General features: G+C 49.3%; 1 protein-coding gene across 2 annotated transcripts in view; it reads right to left on the minus strand.

The window, feature by feature from the left end:
- Positions 1-12,345, minus strand: part of LOC137425928 (FERM domain-containing protein 4A-like) — a 296,129-nt gene that overhangs the window by 7,373 nt on the left and 276,411 nt on the right. For both annotated transcript variants that reach the window (XM_068114650.2, XM_078776193.1), the window contains exon 21: positions 119-460. In XM_068114650.2, coding sequence (XP_067970751.2) covers positions 119-460 — 342 coding nt within the window. The remainder of the gene's footprint in view (positions 1-118; positions 461-12,345) is intronic.

Below are 12,345 nucleotides of genomic sequence, written 5' to 3' on the forward strand. Positions count from 1 at the left end.
TGAACTGGTAATTGCAATGGTGTTAAATATGATTATGCAACAGTTGAAGAATATTTTTTGGAAAGATAATGACTCGAGGATAGAGGAGCATAGTGCCCAGAAAAAGGTAGAGGATTACCATAAGCGGAGTTCGTGATTAACAACGTCATGGACAGGTTCTGGTTCATTGAACGATATCTGTCGAGGCACCCTCTTCTGGCGGGATAGGGAGCAAACCATAGCAGGCCGGGAATACTGCCAGTGTAAAGGGAAATTTGCTGGTGGAAACCCCTTCCGGCCATCGAAGATATCCCCACCGTAACGATAAACATCAGGCGAATGGTGCCGCATTCTGTGTGCTGTATTGTGGTGAACTTCATCCCAGCAAGGCGGTGGGGTCTGGGTGCTGTAGCAGCCTTCACTGTTCATAACACGATCCTGGACGTGGTCAGAAGACCATTGTGGGTTCCCTCTTAAGAAACTGCACAATTGGGTGGGAAGATGTTCAAGGGGTTGAGAGAGAGATTTCACCACAATTCAATTTCAAAGAAACAATCTGCATTTGTGAAAGAGTAAAACATAATGGTGTGGAATTTGTGCAACATTGTACAAAGGGAAGCAATTTCGTGATTTGGAAAAAGGGCATAAAAGAAAGGATGTTAGACAACTAATAATTGCAGCAGGCAAATGTGCAGCAGATCTATTCATGAATGAGTGAAACCATATGAGAAGCTGAGGTAGATAATTATGCAACCTAATGAGACAATAAAAATTTTCAAGATAAGATGTGTTCTGGGGCTTCAACCCATAATCTTCCTGTCGTATTGGACATGCTCTACGTCTACAGTGGTGGCATATAATGGTGAGGACACTGGACGATTATCACAAAGGTTGTGGGTTGAAATACAATTGACAGCGCAGCAGTATTAAGCATTTACATTCTAATCTTCAAGAAGTAAAGCTCATCCCAGTTTTGGCATGTTGTTATCTGGATTGTTAAAACCCAGTTGGCTCATTAACAACCTTCCAGGTGAGGTAATCTGCCTGCCCTGCATAATCCGTTCTACATGTAATGGTAGTAGTCCACTCATTGTTTTTATTATAATTCCATTCTATTTGTAATCTCATGTAATAATTTTCCGTTCAAATATTTATTTCCACATATATGCCTTTAAGTTGCAAGAAGCCAGTGATGCTGAGCCGCAACCTTTTAAAAAGTAAATTTGAGGATTATGCAATTCAAGATTCGCTTCAAGTAACTGAACGGTTCAATGTAGTATTGCTTTCATTGGTTGTTATCAGAATTTGGGAGTTTCAGAAGGTGGAACGGAGACCTTCCAGGTCTCAAAGTATCCACCTTTGTGTGTGTGTGTGTGTGTGTGTGTGTGTGTGTGTGTGTGTGTGTGTATATCCAGTATATATATATATATATATATATATATATATATATATATATATATATCAGTCACTATGCGACCTTCATATCATCAGTGGAGAACCGCCAGCAAGGTGTCCCATACAGCTGCTGCTGCACCTTGCTGGGAGCGATACGCACCGCCTGCCACGCGGTGACGTTATCTCAGGTATCCACTCATCATATGGAGTCGACCTGGTTGCGGTTGGGAGTTACTAATAATGGTATCTGTAATCTGGTTCTCCAACCTAATGAGCGGACAACATGACGTCATCGCCATGCACGTCCGCCTTGCCTGCAAAGTTCCAGAGGAACCATCTAGCAGTGCATCATTACGGATTATAAATACAGATACTGTCACAAGTGCATGCAAAACTCACAGTTACCGACCTGGTTTCGCCCTTGTTGGGGCTTCATCAGGGCAACGCAGTGAGGCTTTCCATACACTTGTAACTCTGTGACCCTTTCGGTTTTTATATCAGTCACTATGCGACCTTCATATCATCAGTGGAGAACCGCCAGCAAGGTGTCCCATACAGCTGCTGCTGCACCTTGCTGGGAGCGATACGCACCGCCTGCCACGCGGTGACGTTATCTCAGGTATCCACTCATCATATGGAGTCGACCTGGTTGCGGTTGGGAGTTACTAATAATGGTATCTGTAATCTGGTTCTCCAACCTAATGAGCGGACAACATGACGTCATCGCCATGCACGTCCGCCTTGCCTGCAAAGTTCCAGAGGAACCATCTAGCAGTGCGTCATTACGGATTATAAATACAGATACTGTCACAAGTGCATGCAAAACTCACAGTTACCGACCTGGTTTCGCCCTTGTTGGGGCTTCATCAGGGCAACGCAGTGAGGCTTTCCATACACTTGTAACTCTGTGACCCTTTCGGTTTTTATATCAGTCACTATGCGACCTTCATATCATCAGTGGATAACCGCCAGCAAGGTGGTTCGTATCAGGCAGGCGGTGGTGCGTGGCAGGCGGTGCGTATCGCTCCCAGCAAGGTGCAGCAGCAGCTGTATGGGACACCTTGCTGGCGGTTCTCCACTGATGATATGAAGGTCGCATAGTGACTGATATAAAAACCGAAAGGGTCACAGAGTTACAAGTGTATGGAAAGCCTCACTGCGTTGCCCTGATGAAGCCCCAACAAGGGCGAAACCAGGTCGGTAACTGTGAGTTTTGCATGCACTTGTGACAGTATCTGTATTTATAATCCGTAATGATGCACTGCTAGATGGTTCCTCTGGAACTTTGCAGGCAAGGCGGACGTGCATGGCGATGACGTCATGTTGTCCGCTCATTAGGTTGGAGAACCAGATTACAGATACCATTATATATATATATATATATATATATATATATATATATATATATATATATATATATATATATATATATATATATTGTTGTGGATATGAGAATGTTGTTTTTTTTATTGTTGTGTAATGAATTGTTGTAAAATGTCACCCTCCTTCCTGCATTTGTTGTTGTATAAAGGTCAAAGGGGCATTCCCGTAGTTAATTCCATAAAACATACACGAAGGACAGCATATATCCCTGTTCAGTAGTTATATCCTTATTATGTGTATTAGTGTAAGACTGTGTCTTCCATTAATTGACACTCCATTACACTGCATTAAATAAAAGTAGATCCCTCCGACATGGCATCTTCAAAGTGCCAGGTTTGCCAGGTTTGCTGCAATTGCCAACTGCATTTGGGCGGTTTTCTTCGTTCGCCATTGCTGCCCTTTGGCTGGGGCTAGCTCGAATCGCCCCAAAACAACCATTGGCCACGAGGTAAGGTCGGGGAAGAAGGGCGTGTCTCCACCTCGTCATTGAGGGGAGGAGTGAACCAGCCCTTGCCAACCAACCCAGAACGAGGGGTTGGCTTTAGAGGGCGGAGAGAGAACGTTTGGGGGAGGTTCGCAAAAGGGTCAAGGGTGAGGCTTATATAACCCACGGGAGACGCCCCCAGGAGAGTCGAGGAGGGAGGAGATCAGAACACAGACAAGCCTGAAGAGAGTCCTGGAGTTTGTGAGAGAGGGAGAGAGAACCCGTCACGCCAGACCCCCCACCAGCAGCGTTGGCTCCACCAAGCAGCTCCGACCGGTTACCCCGTGCACACGACAGGATCGGTGGCATCGGCGGCCGTCGAGGTCCAGCCCGACGTCCCGTGCGGGATCAAGCTCCAGCCAGCTCCGTTCCTTCCTCCCCCTCCAGCCACCCACCTCCTTCCAGCCAATCCACTCTGCAATTCCCCGTGTGAGTCCGTCTTTGTTTGTTCTGTCCAGGGTATTAATTAAGCCTGTTTAGATAAGCTAGCGATTTTCACTGTGTCTCTGATTTCTTCTGTAAATTATTTTATTATCCTTCCTTCTTCCTTGGTTTCTTTTGATCCTGTAAATAGTAATAAATAATAATCGTATTTCAAACCTTTTTGTCTCCTTCTTCTTCTTCACATCCGTGTCGCCTTTGTCTTTTCCCTATTGAATATCTGTGGCGAGATTTTGGCCAACGTTCAGGAATCGGGTTAGTCGGGGTAACTGTTCGGGCGCGGCGGCCATCCGCTCGGCAAACAACATCCTAGCCGCGTCCGTAACAATATATATTTTTGCGGATATGAGATTGGCCTCCATCCATATCCGCTTGTAAATATTCCCCTATTTCCCCAATACTTCCCAACTATCCCCAATCCCCCATTCCCTAGTCCCATTTTCTGTAAACAACACTCTGTAGACCCGACCTCCCCCTATTTCCCCCATTAAATGTCGCATCCAGGTCCACCGCATCTCACGTAGACAACTATAGGACATCTTGCTAGTTATTCTTAGTCTATGTCAGTTAAGGACTCGTTTCCATTAATTCTGACTCTTCGTTGCACCAGAATGTGATTGTATGGCACCGTTAGAAAGTTTAGGACCTCCCAATACCTCCCCGCAGCTCTTCCTCATGGTACAACAACAACAACAACAACAGCGGCGGCTGCGCGGGGAGTGTGCGTCCTCACTCCGGCTTGGTTAGCCGCCATTGAACATGTGCTCCGACGGGGTTACCACGCAGGGGCTCGCTGTCAGCTCCTCGTCAAGGGCGGAGCCCGGTAACCCCCCGCACCCAATAGAAGCGGCGGACCGATTCCATCTGGGGCGGAGACAACGAGCCGAGGGCATGTCACTCCCCGCTGAGCATGCGCAGGAAGAGGGAGGTGACGTAAGATGCGCCCTCAGCTTGGAGAGAGAAGACGCCACCTCCGAGCGCTGAAATACCTCCCCGCATCTCTGGACCGGACCGTGTTGATTCTGCCCCTGAGCCAAGGTGCACCTTGTGCTATCGACTGCCTGTCCTTCCTTGCCATCAATCCCCGTGTAAGTCAGTCTTGTCCCGTTTGTCTGTGGTCTGTCGGGGATAGATAAGACTGTGTTTAAGTGCCCATCTTTTCTGTGCTTTACCTCTTACCGTGTAATCTACCCCTTTTCTGCATCACCAATTATATCCTCCTCCGGAGGTCTTGAGAACTGTACCCCTTGTGTCGTGTCATTTATCCCAGCCGTTGTGTCCTTTCCATCATTGATTTAGCGTAGCGCGATTCGGCCAACGTTCGAGTGGAATCGGGCGGGATAGGGTTATAATCGGGGAGTAACTGTTCGGACGCGGTAATACCAAACCGCTCGGTAAACTAACATCTAAAACCGCGTCTGTAACAATTGGTGTCGAGGAGTGAGATCGGACCCGAAGCGCGCTTCACGCGCTCGAAATTATTAACGGCGAAATTTGATTTTGTTTTACAAAAATAAAAACCCGAATTTTGAAAGTCGCGCTATGGCAGATCAAGACGGCTGGGTTCCGGTAGAGGAGAGGGAGGCAGGGTCGATCCAGGACCAAATTGAGGGACATGAGGAGAGCGAAGCAGTGAGGGTGGCAGGGTCGCAAAATGGCGTCCTCGCGCACGAGGGTGCGGGCGCGCAAAATGGCGCCTCGCACATGGCTGCGGCGGCCGCACCCGCTGCACAAGTGGGAGGGATGACCCAAATGCAGGCCCTCATGGAGCAATTTATGGTACAAATGCAGGCCTCCCTCAACCTGCAGAGTGAGCAAATGAGGGCTCAGAGTGAGCAAATGGGGGTAATGGGGAACCGGATGGATGCTCAGGGTGAGCGATTGGAGGGCCAAATGGGGGTAATGGGAAACCAAATGGGGGTAATGAGGGACGAAGCGAGGGGTACCGGTGAGGCGTTAGACAATGGGATAAAAGAGGTAAAGAATGGGTTAATGGGGGTAGAAAACAGAATGGCCGCTCAAGAGAATCAAATGGAAGGGATGAAAAAGGGGTTAGAGGGGTTAGAAAACAGTATGGAAGGCAAATTGAGGGACATGAGGGACCAAGCGGAAAGGGAAGTTAAACAAATGGGGCAGCAGATAGAGGGGGTCAGAATGGGGGTAGAAACTAAATTGGATGCTCACAGGGAGGAAATGGAGCAGATGAGGGTGGCATCTGGGCAGGAGATGCAAGTGATGGGAGAAGAGATCAGAAGAGGTGTGAGTGAGGAGGTCGGAGGAGTGCGCGAGGAGGTGAGGCACTGTAAGGAGCGCATGGAGAAGGAGGTGAGAAAGGGGACTGTAAAATTGCAAGGTGGTATAGAGGAGTTGACGCTGGGAGTAGAACAGCTGACGGAGGGTCAAAAAGAACTAACGGAGCAGGTTCAAAGGAACACAGCGGTAATAGGAGGGTTAAAAGCGACACAAAATGACCTAAACAATGACTTGATAGCGACACAGAGGCAATGTCAGATGGTACGTGAGGGACTGACAACGAGGTTGGACGAGGTGACAGAGGTAATGGAGACGAAGGACCAGCAGGTGAGGACGCACATGGAAACGGTCAAGGTAGCCTTAGAGGACGAACTTGAGGAGACGTACCGGGAAATAAAAGAGGTGCAGCAGAAATTAGAAGAAGTGGAAGAAGGGGTGAGCGAAATTAAGAAGCGATGGAGAGGGGATAAGAAAGAGATAAAAGAGGAAGTAAAAGAATTGGTCCAAAGTCTGTGTTCGGATCGTGATGATGTGCTCATTAACAAGATGAGGGATTCGCAGGTGATGGAGGAGAAGCGAAGAGAAAGAGGACCCGGTGTAAGTGGTGACCAATATGGTCGTGCGTATGATGCGCCAGGTAATTTAGTAAGCTTGGGGGTCGAGATGGACCCGGGTGTTCGTGAGAGGCCGTTGGTGAAGTGTGCGACAGGTCTGGTGTGCGAAAAAGGAGGTGTGCGAGAAAGTCCGACTCTGGGGTGTGTGAGGAAAAAGTGCGTGCCAAGGAGTGAGGGTGCTGTCGAGAGTGAGTCGGTTGCAAGAGAGAGAGTCGTGAGGAGTCAGTCAGTGGAGTCGGTGGTCAGGTGTGTGACCAAGTCTGTGAGTGGAATGAGTGTACCTGGGTGTGTAAGGAAAGGTACGAGGAGCATGGGAACGGCTGGAGGTATGAGCAAGCAAGGGGTAGCGTATGCATGTAAGCATGCAGGTGAGGCATCGACGGTAACCGGGTTAGAGGTTAGAACGACTTATATCCGAATCGGGCCCTCGGTGCGCGTCGGGCAGCTTCGCGTGCCGCGAGGACCAGCGGGGATCCGAACCACGGCGGTTTCGAAAGAACCGCCGTACGCGATCCACGCTGGGCCTCGCTTTGAACGGCCGCGTCCGTTCTCCACTAGGCGGAGCTGGCAGCCCGATAGGAAGGGTCGTCATGGCGACCACTTTTTGTTGAGACGTGCCGGCAGGTCGAGATCGGGACATTGGATGGCTCCACGCCGAGGTGGTGCGTGGGATCTCGGCCCGGGTAAACCTCCGTCCCTGCCACGAATGCGGGACGTATCCAGCCGCTGGCACCAAACAACCGGCATTCATGGCTTGGCTGTACGAAGCCGAGCTTTAGAAGTAAATTGGCGCACCGAGAGGCATTAGTGAGTAGACTGTGTGATGAGGTTAGTGTTTTGGACCCAAAATTAGAAAAAAAACAAAATTTGATGATTGGCAAAGGATTGGCAGTAATGATTGGCAGATGATGGGTAGTGATTGGCAAATTTTTGATTTGTTGAAATTTGATGGGCAAAATTGGTAGTGGGAGATGCCCGATGTGGTGGGATGGCAACTCTGTCATCCCTCACAAAAGTGGGGCAAATGCGCAATAGTTTATGGGGTGTATGGCAGTGAAAACTAGCCCGGGTGGGTTCGGATATATCGTGTGTAGGGCCCTAGAAGATGACATTAGGTAACGTTAAGGTTAGTTAGTGACTGATACCTGTAGTGGGGACGCAGGTAGATTAGAGTGGATGATAATGACGAGGGAGCGCAATAGTTTAAAGGGACGACTGGGAAGCGCAAGTTTCAGAGGGGAGTAGTTAGATGAGATGATGCTGTGTGAGAACTGGACAGGTGTGTGGAGCACTCGAGCAGTGTATGAGTAGTGAGTGTTGTGGATCAGCGCGAATGCGCTTGGGGAGAGAAGGGTGCAGGTGGCACCAAGTATGAGTGCACAGGTGTGCAAGTACAGGTGTGTGGAATACATGGAGTATTGGAATGAGTGGTGTGGAGAGAGTTGGAGTAAGTGGTACAGAGTGGTGTGCATGGTGCGAAGGTGTGAATGGGGGAAGAGTGGACCCCCATCACGAATACCCGGGGCGGGTAGTGTAAGTGTTAGGTAGAGGGTATAGGTAAATTGTGGTTGGATATTGGCATTTGTGGTGCGGTTGCAGAATGGTATTGTGGATGGGTGCATTAGTGTTGTGGAAATGGCTGGGCGTGTAGCCTGTTAGTGTGTGTAGTTGGTTTGGGCGCTCCACCACTGTGAGGATGTCGGCCAGGTGAGGCCGCAGGTGGGCTCTGGGAGCCAGTAGTAGTTGTTGTGGATGGGGCCCGAGGATCCGGAGGACGGACCCGGGTAGCCCAGTGCCAGAGGGCACCAAGGGGTGACAGAGCCAGGAGAGGGCCTTCCCCAGTTAGTTAGGTTAGGGTGAGGAGCAGGTAAGCTCGGGTGGCAACTACAGTGGTGGAGGTGTGCAGGTGGGTAGACCTGCTGGGAGAGCTACACGTCACAGCCCAGAAATTGTGCGAGAGCACCGAGTGTTGAATCGGGGGAGTGAGACCCCAAATTGAGAAGCACCACAGTTTGGTCAATGGGAATTGGTTTTTAGAACCCATAGTGTAAGTTGGCCAATGGATTGGCAGGGAAAGACCCCGGGTAATGTAAAGTTGTTAAAGTCATTTAGGAAATAGTTAGGATTGATGAACCTGTCGCACCATACGCAGCCACTTACCTGAGGTGATGATGATGACTCCACACCTGTGTTTTCTTTGTTTTGTGTTGCAGGAAGTAAGGATTGCTGTGTGGATTTGTGAGACGCATCACGACGTGGATAAGACATTGGGGTGATTCCATCTCTCCCTCCTTAGGAGACTCTGATGATGAATTGGAAATGGCAAATTTGATTGGTTAGGAGGGAGAGAAGACGAATTTGGTTTATGGGAGGAACGGGGAAGACAGTAGGGACGTTTGTTGATGTGTAAAGTAGATGTTTATGGGTAGTGTTGTGTTTTGTGGATACAGTAAGGGGTAAGGGAGGGGCAATGTAGGTTACCTGGTGGGGGGGGGGGGGCGTACGGTAGGAACGTACCTGTCTCACCTGGTTCCCATGTGCCCCCAGTGTGCATTACCTTGTATTGCGTGCACTTTTGCGCCCTTACCACCTTACTCAATTGTCTTCTTTTGTCTCCCACCTCTGAGGATCTGGCTTTGGGGCAGAGAGAGAGGAGAGAGAGGTGCTGGCTCCGCAGTTGTGGGCCTGTACTTTCGCTGCTTGCTGCCTGGATCGATACACCATATGGACCGCAATTTTTGTGGCCGCCCACCATGGACCGCAGTTCTTTGGCGGTCAAGCACCACCCGTTGATGGACCTCTGGGTCAACGTGGCACCTATGCCATACAGGTGAACCACTTATAGTTGGCCCCCCTGACGGCCACAATTTAGAAATGGACGCGGTTGGCGCCTTTCTTTATTTCTAAGGAAGCCAGAAGGCCAAGTACACCACATGAAGGCAAGACCAGCGGCAGAACATCGGCCGGCTGCGACACCACCGGTGATTATTGAACACTTTATTGGTGCACCGGATGGTGCTGACTGTATGTATGGGGTGGTGCTTTTGGTGCTTGGATGGGGTGCTCTGCACATTATTAAAGGCCGTAGGGCCACAGAGCACTCGTGGGTTGGTGTATCGATGCTGGCATGCGTGCTCTCTCTCTATGCATAACATCTGCATGGGTTCCTCAAAGAACAGGTCCTGGATCGTAGTGTAAATATCAGTCTTGTGTAAATAATGCTCCCTACCGGCTGTATGTTTAGTTTGAGGATTCTTTCCGCGATTCGGTTATCCTGTGGGTATGTTTCTGTGAGGAGAAGGGTGCAACGTTGCAGGGGGACATATTTACTCATTTGTGAACATCTGTAAAACTGTCGCACTCAGGGTTGAGTTAATAGTAGAGGGAACTACATCTGAGTGCCACACTAAAGTAAGTAAAAATTTATCGGGTCGGGACGCCCCGAGGTAGAGAAGGGTGCAATGTTGCGGATATGAGATTGGCCTCCATCCATATCCGCTTGTAAATATTCCCCTATTTCCCCAATACTTCCCAACTATCCCCAATCCCCCATTCCCTAGTCCCATTTTCTGTAAACAACACTCTGTAGACCCGACCTCCCCCTATTTCCCCCATTAAATGTCGCATCCAGGTCCACCGCATCTCACGTAGACAACTATAGGACATCTTGCTAGTTATTCTTAGTCTATGTCAGTTAAGGACTCGTTTCCATTAATTCTGACTCTTCGTTGCACCAGAATGTGATTGTATGGCACCGTTAGAAAGTTTAGGACCTCCCAATACCTCCCCGCAGCTCTTCCTCATGGTACAACAACAACAACAACAACAACAGCGGCGGCGGCGGCGGCGCGGGGAGTGTGCGTCCTCACTCCGGCTTGGTTAGCCGCCATTGAACATGTGCTCCGACGGGGTTACCACGCAGGGGCTCGCTGTCAGCTCCTCGTCAAGGGCGGAGCCCGGTAACCCCCCGCACCCAATAGAAGCGGCGGACCGATTCCATCTGGGGCGGAGACAATGAGCCGAGGGCGTGTCACTCCCCGCTGAGCATGCGCAGGAAGAGGGAGGTGACGTAAGATGCGCCCTCAGCTTGGAGAGAGAAGACGCCACCTCCGAGCGCTGAAATACCTCCCCGCATCTCTGGACCGGACCGTGTTGATTCTGCCCCTGAGCCAAGGTGCACCTTGTGCTATCGACTGCCTGTCCTTCCTTGCCATCAATCCCCGTGTAAGTCAGTCTTGTCCCGTTTGTCTGTGGTCTGTCGGGGATAGATAAGACTGTGGTTAAGTGCCCATCTTTTCTGTGCTTTACCTCTTACCGTGTAATCTACCCCTTTTCTGCATCACCAATTATATCCTCCTCCGGAGGTCTTGAGAACTGTGCCCCTTGTGTCGTGTCATTTATCCCAGCCGTTGTGTCCTTTCCATCATTGATTTAGCGTAGCGCGATTCGGCCAACGTTCGAGTGGAATCGGGCGGGATAGGGTTCTAATCGGGGAGTAACTGTTCGGACGCGGTAATACCAAACCGCTCGGTAAACTAACATCTAAAACCGCGTCTGTAACAATATATATATATATATATATATATATATATATATATATATATATATATATATATATATATATATATATATATAGTGTTTGTGTGTGTGTGTGTGTGTGTGTGTGTGTGTGTGTGTATACTGTATGTAATGAAAGGAGCACACTGACCTTATGACATGACAATTGACATGCACATCAATTATGCCAACACATCACCTCCAAACTAGGATGACGTCGTGTGGCGCTCAGTTCTTAGCAGACTGATCACGAATATGGTCAAGAATCGATGAAAGCAGGTCAGCTGGTCCAGATTTCCCCCTTATGAGCTAATATATATAAATATATATGGAAGAAGAGAAGAGAGAAGAGTGGAGAAGGAGACTGATGGGGGAGAGGTGTTTGTCAAAGAGGGCCAAGTGGTAAGAGGTGGAAAGAGGAGGAGGTGGAAAGGAAGAGGGCTGTCAGATGCTTGTGATTGGCAGGTGGTGGCAGACCTAAAGCCACAACTGGCATTCCCAGAGGAGATCTGTGTGACAAGGTTCCGGCCTGACATTGTTATCTGGCCCCGTGCAACAAGACAGGTCATCTTAGGGGCAATTGTCAGTACCTTGGGAAGATAACATGGAGGAGGTGCACGAGAGGAAGAGAGGAAATTACAGTGAGCTGGAGGCAGAGTGTTGGGAGAAGTGTTGGCGTGTTTCATGTCAGCCATTTGAGGTGGGGTGTAGAGGGGATTCTGGCAATTCCTTTTCTGCATTTCTTGCTTGGCTTGGAGTGTGTGGTACAGAAAGAAAGAGGATGTGTGACAAAGTGGCCCAGGTTGCCTTGAAAGGCTCACTTTGGATATGGAGGAATTTATGGAGGCACGTCAAATGGTGTAGGTTGAGGTTGTGGGTGGTGTTTCATTTCAGTCTAAAGGGGTAGTGACTGAGCACGGAAGAGAAATGGAGATGTGTGAATGTGTGTGTGTGTGTGTGTGTGTGTGTGTGTGTGTGTGTGTGTGTGTGTGTGTGTGTGTGTGTGTGTGTGTGTTGCAGGAGTGGGTGTGATTTTGCTTGAGTGGTGCTTGTTGTAAGGGTGGTGGTCAGTTTTTTTTTGTTTGTTTTTTGGTGTGTGCGCGAGTGTATGAGGGGCTATGGATTCTGGGGGTGGAGGCGGTTTTGTTGTTGTCATCTGTGTTCTCACTCGCTGGGGGTGGGGGTATGTATGCATCCGGGTGTAGCTGCTGCATGTGGAGGCGTATGTGCCCCTGCTGG

The sequence above is a fragment of the Myxine glutinosa genome, chromosome 4, assembly GCF_964187855.1.
Source record: "Myxine glutinosa chromosome 4, kmMyxGlut1.1, whole genome shotgun sequence".
Classification (NCBI taxonomy): Eukaryota; Metazoa; Chordata; class Myxini; order Myxiniformes; family Myxinidae; genus Myxine; species Myxine glutinosa.